This window comes from Aspergillus undulatus (genome assembly GCF_047715775.1).
Source record: "Aspergillus undulatus strain CBS 261.88 unplaced genomic scaffold BDV17scaffold_49, whole genome shotgun sequence".
NCBI lineage: Eukaryota > Fungi > Ascomycota > Eurotiomycetes > Eurotiales > Aspergillaceae > Aspergillus > Aspergillus undulatus.
The window spans coordinates 199,375-213,208 of NW_027396653.1; the positions used below are offsets into that span (position 1 = coordinate 199,375).

The window sequence follows — 13,834 nt, forward strand, 5'->3', positions numbered from 1 at the left end:
ACCGATCAAGATTCGGGATGCACGAACTCCAGTTCCCAGGATCGGATCGATTTGGAATCAGTATGGCTTGGAGATAGTTATTTGATAGCGAAATGGGTCATCGTGATTGTTTATCGTGCAGCCATTGCCGAGCCTTTCTGCACGTCTTTTCTGGGCTTCCTGGGCAGTGGGTGTTCGTCCTTTGGGACTTGGAACCTTTGGAAGTTGGAGTAGAGATAAATACTAAAATTTCCATTGGCTAGGGTGTTAGCTTTTGAAAGACCACAAAGTATAACTAGTTCGTTGATCCTTGACCTGCCTCGGCTACTCGTTTACAGTGAAGACCACCCACCCCCCCTCGTAAGTTCTGATCAGAGAACTACTCCATGCTTTCCTTTTAGCAACTCCACTACGCTGAGACGAGAGTCGCAGAGGCAAAGATTTCTGGGTCCTTCATTGGGCTCAGGGGGACGGGGCCGAGGGTATTAAGAGCTTTTCTGATAACGGAATGTTCCACAGTCCAGGTCGTTGCGGCGCTGGAATAGGGCTACCTATCGACTTGGTGATGTTACCGCGTCAATGAATAGACAGACGCGCGGGAATATAGCAATCAGTGAGAAAACCTGCACTTAAAGTCCTTACTTGAATAATCTTATTCGAATGACACTTCATATTCCCAGCTTCCTGTTCACCTGGATAAGCAGCCTCGCCCATCCACCCAGCCCTAACCGAGAAAATTTCAGGGAACCCATTGAATGGAGAAGTCTTCCGCGAATCGCTGAACGCGAGGTGCCCATCCACTCAAGACTTCGATGCTCTTGGAGGTGATGGATTGTGGAGGATGGTAACTTGTAAGTATCTTCATGGATGTACAGCGTAGGGCCACGCGGAAATGGGTGGGCAAATGTATCTCTGTGCTGGTTTCGTTTTTCCAAAAGTAGTCTATGTTTGAATCGTAGAATACAAGATATTGATTTAGGCGCTTATGATGTAGTAGTCGCCCGATCCTATGAAGAGTCAGAAGCAGACCGTCCTGGGGGGTCTCCTATGCTGTGCCGAACAACCAACAAAACCCTAATGTCAGGCAAGCCTTGGGTGCTTTCAACAAAGAGTCAGAAGGGATTCATTGCTATGTTGCGTCTCATCGGCTCGTGTCTCTTGTTGTCTTCTTATAATCAAATGTGTCATTTTGAAAGAAGAACCTATCTACTAAAGCTGAAAACTCGTTAATTGCGTAGACTCGGTTGTGCCCCTGCCCTAACCAAGCTCGGTATATATTTCTGCAGAGAAGGCACAACAATTGAGGGCAACCTCTTGATCTGCATCCGTAGGATGGGAATTGCTGCTGCCTGCACCGTTATCCTTCAGAATTTTAGACAGGAGAACATTATTGCCACCTGCAACCTGCATGAGGACCAGATGCAAGTTTATTGATGGTGTTTGGTCGGCCAAAGCTGATTGGTGGTTTGTGGGACCGAGGCCGGATCCATGAATCACAGAAACATCAGCAGGCATTGTTTCCGCCCACTATTGTAATCAGAGTATGGGATTGATTCTGACTGCCTAGACTCCAGCCGCCTGGTCGACACGTTCATTATCAATGAATTCTTTTCTAGAGCGCTTGTTAACGCAGTGACAGTTAAAGTTGCCACTTGCCACGCGTATACGGAAGTGCACCGCCACAGCCCATCTGGCATCTTGGCACAACCGCACAGCCACTGCAGTCCAACGCCTGAAGCTCCGACTTTCTCCCCCAGTTCCCCCCGATCAATCCACCACCATTCGCCATGGACCCCCAGCCGGTGCACGACTATCAGCTCCTGGAGCGTCCCGACCTAGGGCGAGTGGATTCCGACGGCTCCAACGAGTCGGACGAGCTCCTGCAGCCTGCCTACGTCGTTCGGCCGGGCCCTGTCATTCCCGAACTGCCCGAAAACTACGACCACCATCAGGTCCCCTCGCCCAACGTCATATCCTCTTCACCTCCCCAAGGCCATTCTGCTTTTAGCTCCTGGGCATCCGTGACTCCTACGCGTCCCCGCGGTGCCAGCGTTGGCACACCGGCTCTCGAGAAAATGTCTTCCCCGGCTATTGAAACGCCGAGCGTTGAGCGCGAGCCTCGACTGCAATGTCCTTCTGTGCCGGCTCGGACGCCCTCTAGCACATATGCTCCGCAACGACGGCCACCTCCGTTTATCAGCTTCCAAGACGACCGTCAACGATCATCGTCGTCAAAACGAACGCCCCGCCGAAATCCGGAAGCCCAGTATCGAGCACAGGAGAAGGCTTATGTCCAACGCATACGGGAGGATCCACAGGGATGGTATAGCCGATTTGAGGACCAAGGGATGGGTATGAATGGCAACGGGTCCGATATCGAGGATCCTTCGCCCTCCTCCGAGGTGCCCTTTGAAGACGATGCCTACGACCCCGACATTCAGCTGTTCATTGCCGATGATAACCAGCCCACAATGGAGGAGCTCAAGAACCCGAAGAACCAAGAAAGGCTGGAATGGCACTCTATGTTGGCTTCCGTCTTGAAAGGTGATGTCGTCAAGCAGGAAAAGCAACGGTTACTTGGCTCTGCAGAGTCGAACAGATCAGCAGCACAGAACCACGCGATATGGCTTGGAGTACGAGCCAGGACGTGTGGGCGGAGCGTCGCTCTGCAGCGTAAACTCATCGAGGAAGCAAGGAGTGGTCTTGGGCCGATCATCGAGGAAATCATTAAGTTTGAGATCAAGGGTGAAACCGAAATCGGGAAATCGCCGATCAGGCAGGTGGAGGACATCGTCGAGCAAATTGGAAAGTGCGAGGCGCTTTACTCTACGCATAAGGAGTTGGAAACTGCACATCCTCGCGTCACTTCAGAGGAATTCTGCTCTAGTCGCGATGCCGTATACGCCTGGCACAACACTACCATTTTGATCAACACAGAACTTGCTATCTTGCAAAAATGGGTGGGCAATGCAGAACTTGACTTCAGAAAGGCCGGGAGAAGGCCGGCGAACAGTGACCTCTCCGACGAATCATCCTTCCTCGACCGTGTCATGAAGGAAGATGGCCTCAAGACGCTCCAAGGCGAACACAACATGTTGAACAGCATAGAAGCCGTAATCCAGAAAGCGAAGAACACTCTGATCGAGAACGCAAGTTCCTTTGCCAGCCGGCATTTACCGCCATATATCGAAGAACTCCTCATCTTGATCAATTTTCCGTCACGTTTGATTCAGGAAATTATTCGTGTTCGGCTCTCCTACGGCAAGAATATGAAGGATCCGGCACAGCAGTCTCCGATTTTGGTTGATCAGATGATTACCCAGTTCCAGATTCTCATGAGAGCCGCGGTTGACATCAAGCAGCGGTATCTTGATATCGCTCGACCTGAACCGGGCTGGGATCTTCCTCCTTGTATCGACGAAAATTTCGATACCGTCGTCCTCGACGCTCTGCGATACTATTTCCGGCTTTTGAACTGGAAACTACAAGCGAACAAGAACACATTCAAAGAGGCGGAAATTCTGGAACAGGAATGGGATTTCTGTAATGAGATTGGTCGTCAGCTTCAGAGCGGTGATATCGAAGTGGCTGAACAGTTTAGGTATGGTCTCCTTCCGGCATATTTTTGGTTTAAAGCTAACTTGACATAGTGTATTGACTGCAAGGGCCATCCACCGCTTGCTCATTCACTTTGAGCGTGAGCTCCACGTCCGTGAAGATGAGGATCCGTCTGAGCTGGATAAACGGTTCAAAGGTGTTCTGGACTCCACCAGGATTCGTCAACGGAAACTCTACCGATTCTCGCGGTTTCTGCGCCAATTGTTCGAAAATGCTTCGGAATACAACCTCCCTGCCGATATCTCATATGACTTCTTCGAAGCTTTGTTTGTGTCGGATCACTTTTTGCTCAAGTCCAGTGCAAACGTGGGCCAGAAAGGTGTTTACCTGTTTGCACACCGTGCCTTGTGGGACCGTCCAAACGAAATCCCGGCCATCCTAGGTACATCATTTCGCGAAGAAGAAATAAGCAAAGACGCCGCCCATGTGCCGTACGTATTGGCTGTCCGACCGGAAAAGCCATTATCTTGGGCTGGCAAAGAGATGCAGGTTGATATCGTGGAACAACCGACCGATTTGCGGCTCGGAAAACTTCGCCTTATCGTTGAAGGGTCACAACAGCGCCTGTCTAATGCGAGAGCCGAGTTGGCTCAGCTGACCGGCATCGAACTAGATATGGCCATCGAACAGCGCGCGAACCTTGGTCGTGTCAATGCAGAGCTCAACAGGATCAAGAAGATCTCGTTCAAGCTGTCTATGACTATCATGGACAGTGTCGCGATCCTCAGAAACCAGCTTAAGGAGAAAGGCGTTGACAATCACGAGCTCATTCAGGCATGCTATGCGTTCGCCACAGAGTTCGGCAAGCGATCATCAAACGTCGACCCTAATCGACGCGCAATGAACAGTGCAAGGCTGGCTGAGTTATCGCTTGACTGGGTTTCATTCGTCTGTGACGATTGTGATGCTGCGGATCGAAAGACCTTCAAATGGGCCGTGGCAGCCCTTGAGTTTGCCATGGCCATAACATCTAGCAGACATCTTCTCTCAATGGACGACGCACACTTTGCACGGCTGCGGCAGAAAGTGGCAGGGTGTATGTCGCTTCTCATCTCGCACTTTGACATTATGGGCGCACGATCGTCGCGTGCAGCCCAGGCCGAAAAGCAGCGCTCCGATGAACGCGCAACCGCTTGGAAGGTTGGGGCTGGCCGGATTCTGACTGACAATGAAGCGATAAAGCTTGTTCGTGAGCAGCGCCTCGTTAGCCTGAATAGCATCGAAGGAAGCAGAGTTGAAACCGATGCCAAACGCCAGGCTCTCGGAAGGGTTCTTGAGGGGTCAAACGAAGCCGATAGGTCTCTTGCGGTTCTGTCCTCGTCCGCAACCAACGTAACCCTTCGTTGGCAACAGGGTCAATACATTGGAGGTGGTACCTTTGGTTCTGTTTACGCTGCGATCAACCTGGACAGCAACTACCTTATGGCAGTCAAGGAGATTCGCTTACAAGACCCGCAGCTCATCCCCAAAATTTCGCAGCAGATCCGCGACGAGATGGGTGTCTTGGAAGTTCTGGACCACCCCAATATCGTCTCATACCACGGTATTGAAGTTCACCGCGACAAGGTATACATATTCATGGAATACTGTTCCGGCGGCTCCCTCGCTAGTCTCCTCGAGCACGGTCGCGTCGAAGACGAAACCGTCATCATGGTCTATGCTCTCCAACTCCTCGAGGGCCTCGCATACCTCCACTCATCCGGCATCGTCCACCGCGACATCAAGCCCGAAAACATCCTCCTCGACCACAACGGCATCATCAAATACGTCGACTTCGGCGCTGCCAAGATCATCGCCCGCCACGGCAAAACCCTTATCCCCATGGACGCTCTCGGCGGCGTAGGACTAGGCTACAAGGACGCCATCAACGCCAAAGAAGCCCAGGCCGCAAACAACCGCGGCAAGAACCAGAAAACCATGACCGGCACCCCGATGTACATGTCCCCCGAAGTCATCCGCGGCGACACAACGAAGCTCGTCCACCGCCAGAGCGCCGTCGACATCTGGTCTCTTGGCTGCGTCATCCTCGAAATGGCAACTGGTCGCCGGCCCTGGTCCAGTCTCGACAACGAGTGGGCGATCATGTATAATATCGCCCAGGGGAACCAGCCGGCTCTACCGAATACCGACCAGCTCAGTGATCTAGGCATTGATTTCCTTCGCCGATGCTTCGAGTGCGATCCATTGAAACGACCGACTGCAGCGGAACTCCTTCAGCATGAGTGGATTGTTTCCATCAGGCAGCAAGTTGTCATTGAGACGCCGACGCCGAGTAGCGAGCATAGCGGGAGTATCAGCAGTTCGAACTCGGGGAGTCGTCATGGTTCGGCTTATATGTAGACAGTCCGACTATGGTTCCTGGTGACTATGGTTCCTGTGTCTGCTGCTAATACTCGCCATTGCTACGACGCCACGATCCGATTGATTTCTTCCATGACTTGAACTGTCCCGTCCAGCTATCACCTAGCTACCTACCTTTCTCATATACCTCCACTTCATCATTATCTTACGCTCGTCCTTTATACATCTACATTCCATGACCCTTGCATTGCCACCCATCAGCGTTACCCGGCATTTCTCACCCCGCATATGATACCCCCCTCTCTAGATTCATCACCGTCATCATCGTCTTCGTCTTCAGCTTCAACTTCCGATTCCTTTTCCTTTTGATCTCGCTTGGATTCCAACGCGCAAGGCAGCAAACACCGTCTTGCTTTTACCTGCTTCAGTTCATATGTATTCTTATTCTTCAATTCTCAAATCTCAATTCCCTTCATTTCATTTCTTTTTCTCATCTTGCCGTCTCGGCTTTCTTGGATCCTGTCATTTATTACAATCACAACCACAGACCACATTTAAATATGGCTATGCACATTTGCGGGCTTGTATAGTGTATACACGACGCATTCACCAAGATAAAAGAACTCAATTCAATATCTGATTAAATCAAATACAACTAGGTAACTAATCTAATGGACTATACTACTGTAATTTAATCTTTCGAAGTCCGCCGGTTGTCGATATTCGAAATTATCTATTTCATAGAGTGGAGTGAAGTCGTTGCTGAACCATATCCGATATGCAGGCCGAATTCTAGTTATCATTCGTCATATTGAGGGTGGCTGTGGCGATTTCATTCTTAGAATGAATTGTCGAACCCGGGAAGTCCCAGTAAGGTTGAAGCTTAGTTTACTCTGAATCGGAAGTCTAAACTTGAAAGCATAGATAAGGTCTGGAAATCAGGGAATAGGGTTGTGCGTTTGTGCATTGCGAAGCCCAGTGCGGACACGGACAGGCGCGCAGATGATTGACTCGAATTTTATAGACGATGGGGCGGACCGGACAATGTAAACTAGACTGAACTGGACTGAACTGAACGTAGCGTGAGGTAGGGGTAGAAGTGACAAGGGGTATGAAGTATGTAAAAGCTCAACTTCTTCGACTTCAACTTCGTGTCCGGAAAGCCTGTAACCGGGCTGGGCGAATGGATTGATTGAAACACCTCGGCTGATAGAAATGATGGAAGCAGATGAGACATGCATGTATGGGCATGGACGGAATCGGAGGAAGACGAAGCAAAGAACGAGAAACAACCTAAACAATTGAATGCGCTCATGAAATAAATATCCCATGCAATTGGGGATATGACAGAGTAGAGAGAGTAACCGGAGACCGTTGGAAATATGGATAAGAATAAGAAGAGACGTAAGCAGAAAGACCGGGGCAACCAATGAAACGCCAATTGAAAAGAGATCATCATGAAACATAAATGGTCGACGAAGTGGACGACTGGGTGAAATTATAGCGAAATAGAACCGTTCTTCTGCGACTGTCGGGGCTGGGAAGGAGAGATCGGTAGATGTCGAGGCGAGGAGTATGGAATACAACGACAGTACGAAGACGATACCAATAACCTTTGGTCTCCGCTATATTCAAGCACAGGATTGACCAAAAGCGAAGCATTAGCGGAATTCCATGGCCGGTGTGCAGCCGTGGTTCTCGACGTGTCTGAGATCCAACTGTTGGTACCTTTAAAAGAGTCAGCATCCGAATGAACGATTGGTGCAGTCTACTACTCGCCTTTCACTCTTTGCATGGAAATAAATGCCAGCAACAGTGCCCTCGACTTGGTTGAAGCAAATGTAATAGAAGCCTTCGAAACTAGCGCCAGAGATTGTCCGCACGCGATGGTCCGGGACAAGAAAATGTTCCTTCCAACGCATGAAGATATGGTCACGTTCGGCAAAATCCCAATACGTAAAGTCGGGCCTCTTTGCTTGTTTTGCTAACGGCCGCCATGCCGGAAACCTGGCCCAATGTTGCATGTCGGTCTTGTCTGATGCACCCCACGATTCATTCCTGGTCTTGAAGGTATGCTTGTTCCCGATGATTTCTCCTTCGAAGAAGGTAGTCAGGGTAGGATGGTCTTCGGTCAGGCCTACATTGATGAGAAGTCAGTCGCCATTCTAGGGGAGGAACAAAAATCCTTGGACTGACCTTGGATGCGAAGATAGCCACAGAGGTAGGATTCCGCCATGTCCACGTGCTTGATTTCCACATCGACATTGTAAACCTGTCGGTCTGATTGCTGAGTGCCAGTGAATTTACTTCCCGGTCGCAGGAAGGATGAAGTATAAGTAGGTAGAAGCTGATAAGGTTAGTTGGATCGACGAGCAGTCGCTGCTAAAGGCTTCACCGCAACATACACGTATATTCGAAAATTCGTAACTCAATAGCGAAGCGTTCGAAGGCGAGGAGGGAGCCGCTGGAGGGGAGTTGGCAGTGTGCCTGGCTGGACTCAACCTGCCCATGGCAGGTTCATCGTCCGACCTAGAAATATTGCTTGGGGAAGCACTAGTTTCCATCTCCACCTTCAACGGTTCCGAATCCGCACGGACGATTTCGTCGTCCGTCCGCATCAGCACGGGCTGAGGCGAGGCCACACCCGAGGAAAGAGCATTGTCGGGAGTCGAACTTTCGGTCACGGCGTTGGATTCCAGCTCCTCTCGCCAGGACGGCAGGCGCTCCGGTTCCGGAGGACAGGTCGTGCGAGCGGAGAGATCTTGGATAACCGGGGTGGCATTCAAGCGAGGCGTGCTGTCACTCGGAGTCGGCATTGAGACGAATTAACGAAGGACTGACATCGGATCGAATTCGATGCAAGTCGGTGGCGAAGGCAGGCAAGCGTGAGCGCCAGACAATGCATACAAGGACCACAAAGACGAAGTGAAACGGTGAGGTTGCAGGATAAAGGAGAGTGAGGGGTTTTCTGATCGACGAGAAGAAGAGATTGAGAAGAGGGTTAGCCGCAGTAGACGCAGAGTGCAGAGGCAAAGAGGCAAGGGCAGAGATGATGGAGTGACAGAGCAGTGAGCGCAGGCCTCCCTCAGGCTCTGCCCGAAAGGGATAGGCGGGCGGATCATTGGCCGCGGTGGCTGTTGGTCTGCTTTGGCTGGGTCATGCGAGCTGCGGGGGCGGCACTTCAGGCAGCAAGGCATCTAGCGCATATCCACTACATTATTACATCAAGTGGCTCGGTTCAACTATACGGAGTCTTGCTATACTCCGGTCAAATCATGGATCAGATTCATTATTAAGCTTATTCCTGTAATATCAATTTATAGCTAGAATACAATAGCGGCCTCTTTAGATCGGTTTGATCTGTATTGTTACGTTGTTAGACAAGACATCACCTTCAACCACGAAGAGCATGCATACCTTAAAGTGGAGCGATATCAGGGAGAATATCAGCGCCTTCAAATCCTGTACAAGGTAGTAGAACACACGAAGACCCTCGGGGTCTGCTGATTCCGTCACATCTACAAGCGAGCCGATTTTCGCGGTCTGCACTGGTCAGCCTCGATGTTGATAGTCCTGTTTCCGAATAACGCACCTCGAACGAGATATGTTCATTCCCTAGTCGAATTTCCAGCTCCTGTCGCCCGTCCTTGTTCTTCTGCGGCCACTTCGAATCGTCCTCCCTAGCTTTGCGTTAGACACAAACACGATTCCAGGAAAGGAAAATAGGCGTCCGTACTTCAGGATCTCGCTGTTCTTGATGATGCGCTTGACTTCTTGAATCATCGCCGAGCTCACACACACTATACCGGCCACCAATTAGCAACTATCGACTGCCTTGCTTTATTCGTTCAACACTCACTCTCTTTACGGATGAGGGAGTCATTGCGGTAATTGGAGTTGTTCGCGTAGCGTACGGCAGCACTGCGACCATCGCCGAGAGTGCGGAAATCGAATTCTGCGATAATTAGAACGCGTAATGGCAGACAGTCGAGGCCAGACCTACCTAGAAACTCATGTCCAAACCGCCCAGAGTGACCTGAGCTGCGGAACCGTCAGCAGCGGAGGAACCTGGGCTCACATAACCAGCCTTACTAGTAGCGGAGGTAGAATTGCTCGTTTTGACTAGACATGTTCACAATGTCGTCACCAGCGCAATGTGTGGTTTGATGCCTCGAGGGGAGCTTGCGGCGAGAATTGACATCCCGCCTTTGTCGGGCGGTGGCCGGGGCGGAGCTTAGTCATCCACACACTCCGGACAGCTTGCGGGCCCGCGCAAATGGCCAGGTTGAACTTCATTATTGGTGACGCCTCCAGACTGTTAACATACGGGCTGATGAATGCTAGGTAGGCGTGGGGAGTGAATTGTTTGATATTACCGCTCTACATCCGCCGCTTTTTCCGGGGAGTGCCTTTCTGGTACGTTGTCACCCCTCGTCTTCTCAGTCCTCTCCCTGAAGACCCCCGAAACAACACTTGGTTCTCCGTACTGACTGGCCGCCTCCAGCTACCCTCCTTCTTGCTCCCTTCGCCACGGCCGTTCGTTAATTCAGATACATCATGGCGTCATTTCTGGAAAATGCATACAGCTTGGTCCACCTGGACAATGCTGCTGACCAGCCTTCTCAACAAGAGCTCAAGTTGCAGTTGGAGAAGGGTACCGATGAGACCAAGCTGGACACAATGAGGAGGATCATCACGATCATGCTCAATGGTGACCCCATGCCTCAGTTGTTGATGCACATCATTCGTTTTGTCATGCCATCCAGAAGCAAGCCTCTCAAGAAACTGCTATACTTCTACTACGAGATCTGCCCGAAGCACGACTCAAATGGCAAGCTTAAGCAGGAGATGATTCTGGTTTGGTAAGAGCCAATATATGCCTCTGATACTCCATCCGCATTTAACTAATCGGATATTTCTCTGGCAGCAATGGCATTCGTAACGATCTCCAGCATCCTAACGAATACGTCCGCGGCAACACCCTGCGATTCCTCTGCAAGCTCCGAGAACCAGAACTCATCGAACCTCTCCTTTCATCGGCACGCTCATGCCTCGATCACCGACATGCATACGTGAGAAAGAGCGCCGTATGGGCTATTGCGTCTATCTTCCAACACTCAGAGTCTCTCATCCCAGATGCGCCAGAGCTTATCCAAACATTCCTCGAGACTGAATCCGACGGCACTTGCAAGCGCAACGCATTCGCCGCTCTAATGTCCATCAGCCATCAGAAGTCCCTAGAATACCTGGCTTCTACTTTTGACAGCATTCCCAATACCGACGAGCTGCTTCAACTCGCGGAGCTCGAATTCATCAGGAAGGATGCGGTGCAGAACTCCCAGAACAAGGTAAGCCGCTTGAAGTAGGTTATCCGAAACATAGTTGACGGGAGTAGGCGAGGTATTTGCGATTAATCTTCGATCTCCTTGATGCCTCGACGAGTACCGTGGTATACGAAGCTGCCACATCCCTTACCGCACTCACCAGCAATCCGGTCGCCGTCAAAGCCGCAGCAGGGAAGTTGATTGAGTTGAGTATCAAGGAGGCGGACAACAACGTCAAACTCATTGTGTTAGATCGAGTAGACCAGCTACGAATCCGAAATGAGGGTGTCCTTGACGACCTCACAATGGAGGTCCTCCGCGTTCTTTCCAGCCCGGATATTGACGTGCGACGGAAGGCTCTCGGCATCGCTCTGGAGATGGTTTCGAGCAAGAATGTGGAGGAGATTGTGATGCTTCTGAAGAAAGAGCTTGCCAAGACAGTGGACGAACAATATGAGAAGGTTGGTTTACAGGTTCCTGTGTGGTTTTCCAAATCTAATACCCTACAGAACAGCGAATACCGTCAGCTTCTTATCCAATCGATTCACAACTGCGCCATCAAGTTCTCGGAGATTGCTGCTAGTGTTGTCGACCTGCTCATGGACTTCATCGCCGATTTCAACAACAATTCCGCCGTCGACGTCATTTCGTTTGTCAAGGAAGTTGTCGAGAAGTTCCCCAACCTTCGTGCATCGATCGTAGACCGCTTAGTCTCTACTCTGAGTGAGGTCCGCGCAGGAAAAGTTTATCGTGGTGTCCTGTGGGTTGTTGGCGAGTACTCACTCGAGGAAAGGGATATCCGCGAGGCGTGGAAGAAGATTAGAGCAAGTCTCGGTGAAATCCCCATTCTGGCTTCAGAGCAGCGGCTTCTCGAGGAAGTACCCGAAGACAGCCTGCCCAAGGAACAGGTTAATGGACACGCCAAATCCTCGGCCCCGAAGGTGCTGGCAGACGGTACATATGCGACGGAGAGCGCCCTTACCAGCCAATCCGCCGCCGCCGCTCGTTTGCAAGCAGTCAAGGCGGCCCAGAAGCCTCCTTTGCGCCAGTTGATTTTGGACGGCGATTACTACCTCGCGACTGTTCTTTCTTCCACATTGACCAAGTTGGTTATGCGACACTCGGAAGTATCTAGGGAGCCTGCTCGCACCAACGCTTTGCGCGCCGAGGCAATGCTGATCATGATCTCCATCGTTCGTGTCGGTCAATCGCCATTCGTTGCCGCTCCCATTGATGAGGATTCCGTCGACCGTATCATGACCTGTGTCCGTTCTCTTGCTGAATTCTCCGAAAGGAAGGAGCTAGAGACAACCTTCTTAGAGGATACTCGCAGAGCTTTCCGTGCCCAGGTCCAGGTCGAAGACAAGAAGCGGGCCGCAAAGGAAGCTGTGGAGAAGGCCAAGAGTGCCGTTCAGATCGACGATGCCATTCCCATCCGGCAGTTCACTAAGAAGTCTGATGAGAACGCAGAAGAAATCGAACTTGATCTTGCCAAGGCCACAGGAGGTGACTCGATGGTAGAGACTGTGTCATCGAAGCTCAGCCGTGTTGTGCAGCTTACTGGATTTTCAGATGCCGTTTACGCAGAGGCCTACGTCACGGTGCATCAGTTTGACATTGTCCTAGATGTTCTTCTGGTTAACCAGACTTTGGAGACACTGCAGAACCTGTCTGTTGAGTTCGCCACGCTGGGAGACTTGAAGGTCGTGGAACGGCCAACTACTCACAACCTCGGCCCTCGTGACTTCTTGAACGTGCAGGCTACAGTCAAGGTGTCATCAACAGATACGGGTGTCATTTTCGGTAACATTGTATACGATGGTGCCAGCTCGACAGAGACACATGTTGTCATCCTCAACGATATCCACGCCGATATCATGGACTATATCCAGCCAGCCCAATGTACCGAGACTCAATTCCGAACGATGTGGACGGAATTCGAGTGGGAAAATAAGGTCAACATCAACTCTAAAGCCAAGACCCTGCGCGAGTTCCTCAAGCAACTCATGGAGAGCACGAACATGGCATGCCTTACACCTGAGGCTTCGCTCACAGGCGATTGCCGGTTCCTCAGTGCTAACCTCTACGCTCGAAGCGTATTCGGTACGTTCACGCCAATTCCATTCAACAACTTCAGGAACAGTGTATGCTAATTATTTGTCTTAGGTGAGGACGCTCTTGCAAACTTGAGTATTGAGAAGGAAGGAGATGATGGGCCAGTCACCGGTTTTGTCCGGATAAGAAGTCGCTCTCAGGGCCTGGCTCTCAGCCTGGGCTCGCTGAAAGGGCTCAAAGCTTCTACTACATGAATAGATTTTTAAGTTTCTGTTTCTTTACATCTGAATAGTGATCAACCTTTACTTATTCCACGATCATATTGATATGCTTGCGTGTTTCGTTTCCATTGCAAGCCTTGATGGACGAATCTGCTTGAGAATATGCTTCTTGTACTGTGTGCTGGAGAAAGAGAAATTATTCAATAAAATAATACCTTTACAATCATTTCCATATATTGATGGTGTTCGTCTCGGGACTGCTTCGAATAGCGGGAAGAGGATACGAGCGGATGCATCGGATGGTGAATCCTGGCCGAACAATGGCCATTATCCAAA

At 50.7% G+C, this 13,834-nt stretch overlaps 4 protein-coding genes across 4 annotated transcripts; 2 read left to right on the plus strand and 2 right to left on the minus strand.

The window, feature by feature from the left end:
• The first annotated feature begins 1,541 nt into the window (after positions 1-1,541).
• sskB (putative MAP kinase kinase kinase SskB) lies at positions 1,542-6,558 on the plus strand. The gene is made up of 2 exons (XM_073758760.1): positions 1,542-3,580; positions 3,630-6,558. The coding sequence occupies exons 1-2, from the start codon at positions 1,767-1,769 to the stop codon at positions 5,935-5,937; spliced, it is 4,122 nt and encodes a 1,373-aa protein (XP_073612703.1). The 5' UTR covers positions 1,542-1,766; the 3' UTR covers positions 5,938-6,558.
• A 1,001-nt stretch (positions 6,559-7,559) lies between these two features.
• On the minus strand, positions 7,560-8,714 carry BDV17DRAFT_294133 (GID4/VID24 family protein; the record flags this gene model as incomplete). The annotated part of the gene is made up of 4 exons (XM_073762774.1): positions 7,560-7,616; positions 7,674-8,035; positions 8,095-8,245; positions 8,304-8,714. The coding sequence occupies 4 exons, from the start codon at positions 8,712-8,714 to the stop codon at positions 7,560-7,562; spliced, it is 981 nt and encodes a 326-aa protein (XP_073612704.1).
• A 426-nt stretch (positions 8,715-9,140) lies between these two features.
• On the minus strand, positions 9,141-10,059 carry BDV17DRAFT_271129 (mago nashi family protein). The gene is made up of 7 exons (XM_073758761.1): positions 9,991-10,059; positions 9,902-9,939; positions 9,758-9,853; positions 9,635-9,698; positions 9,491-9,578; positions 9,316-9,441; positions 9,141-9,258 (listed from the first exon to the last, which is right to left on the minus strand). Exons 1-7 carry the CDS (start codon positions 10,026-10,028, stop codon positions 9,244-9,246), a joined length of 465 nt encoding a protein of 154 aa, XP_073612705.1. The 5' UTR covers positions 10,029-10,059; the 3' UTR covers positions 9,141-9,243.
• A 147-nt stretch (positions 10,060-10,206) lies between these two features.
• BDV17DRAFT_271135 (coatomer subunit beta) lies at positions 10,207-13,699 on the plus strand. Its single transcript, XM_073758762.1, has 6 exons — positions 10,207-10,314; positions 10,403-10,760; positions 10,826-11,246; positions 11,294-11,683; positions 11,732-13,325; positions 13,389-13,699. The coding sequence occupies exons 2-6, from the start codon at positions 10,456-10,458 to the stop codon at positions 13,529-13,531; spliced, it is 2,853 nt and encodes a 950-aa protein (XP_073612706.1). The 5' UTR covers positions 10,207-10,314; positions 10,403-10,455; the 3' UTR covers positions 13,532-13,699.
• Positions 13,700-13,834: the final 135 nt, after the last annotated feature.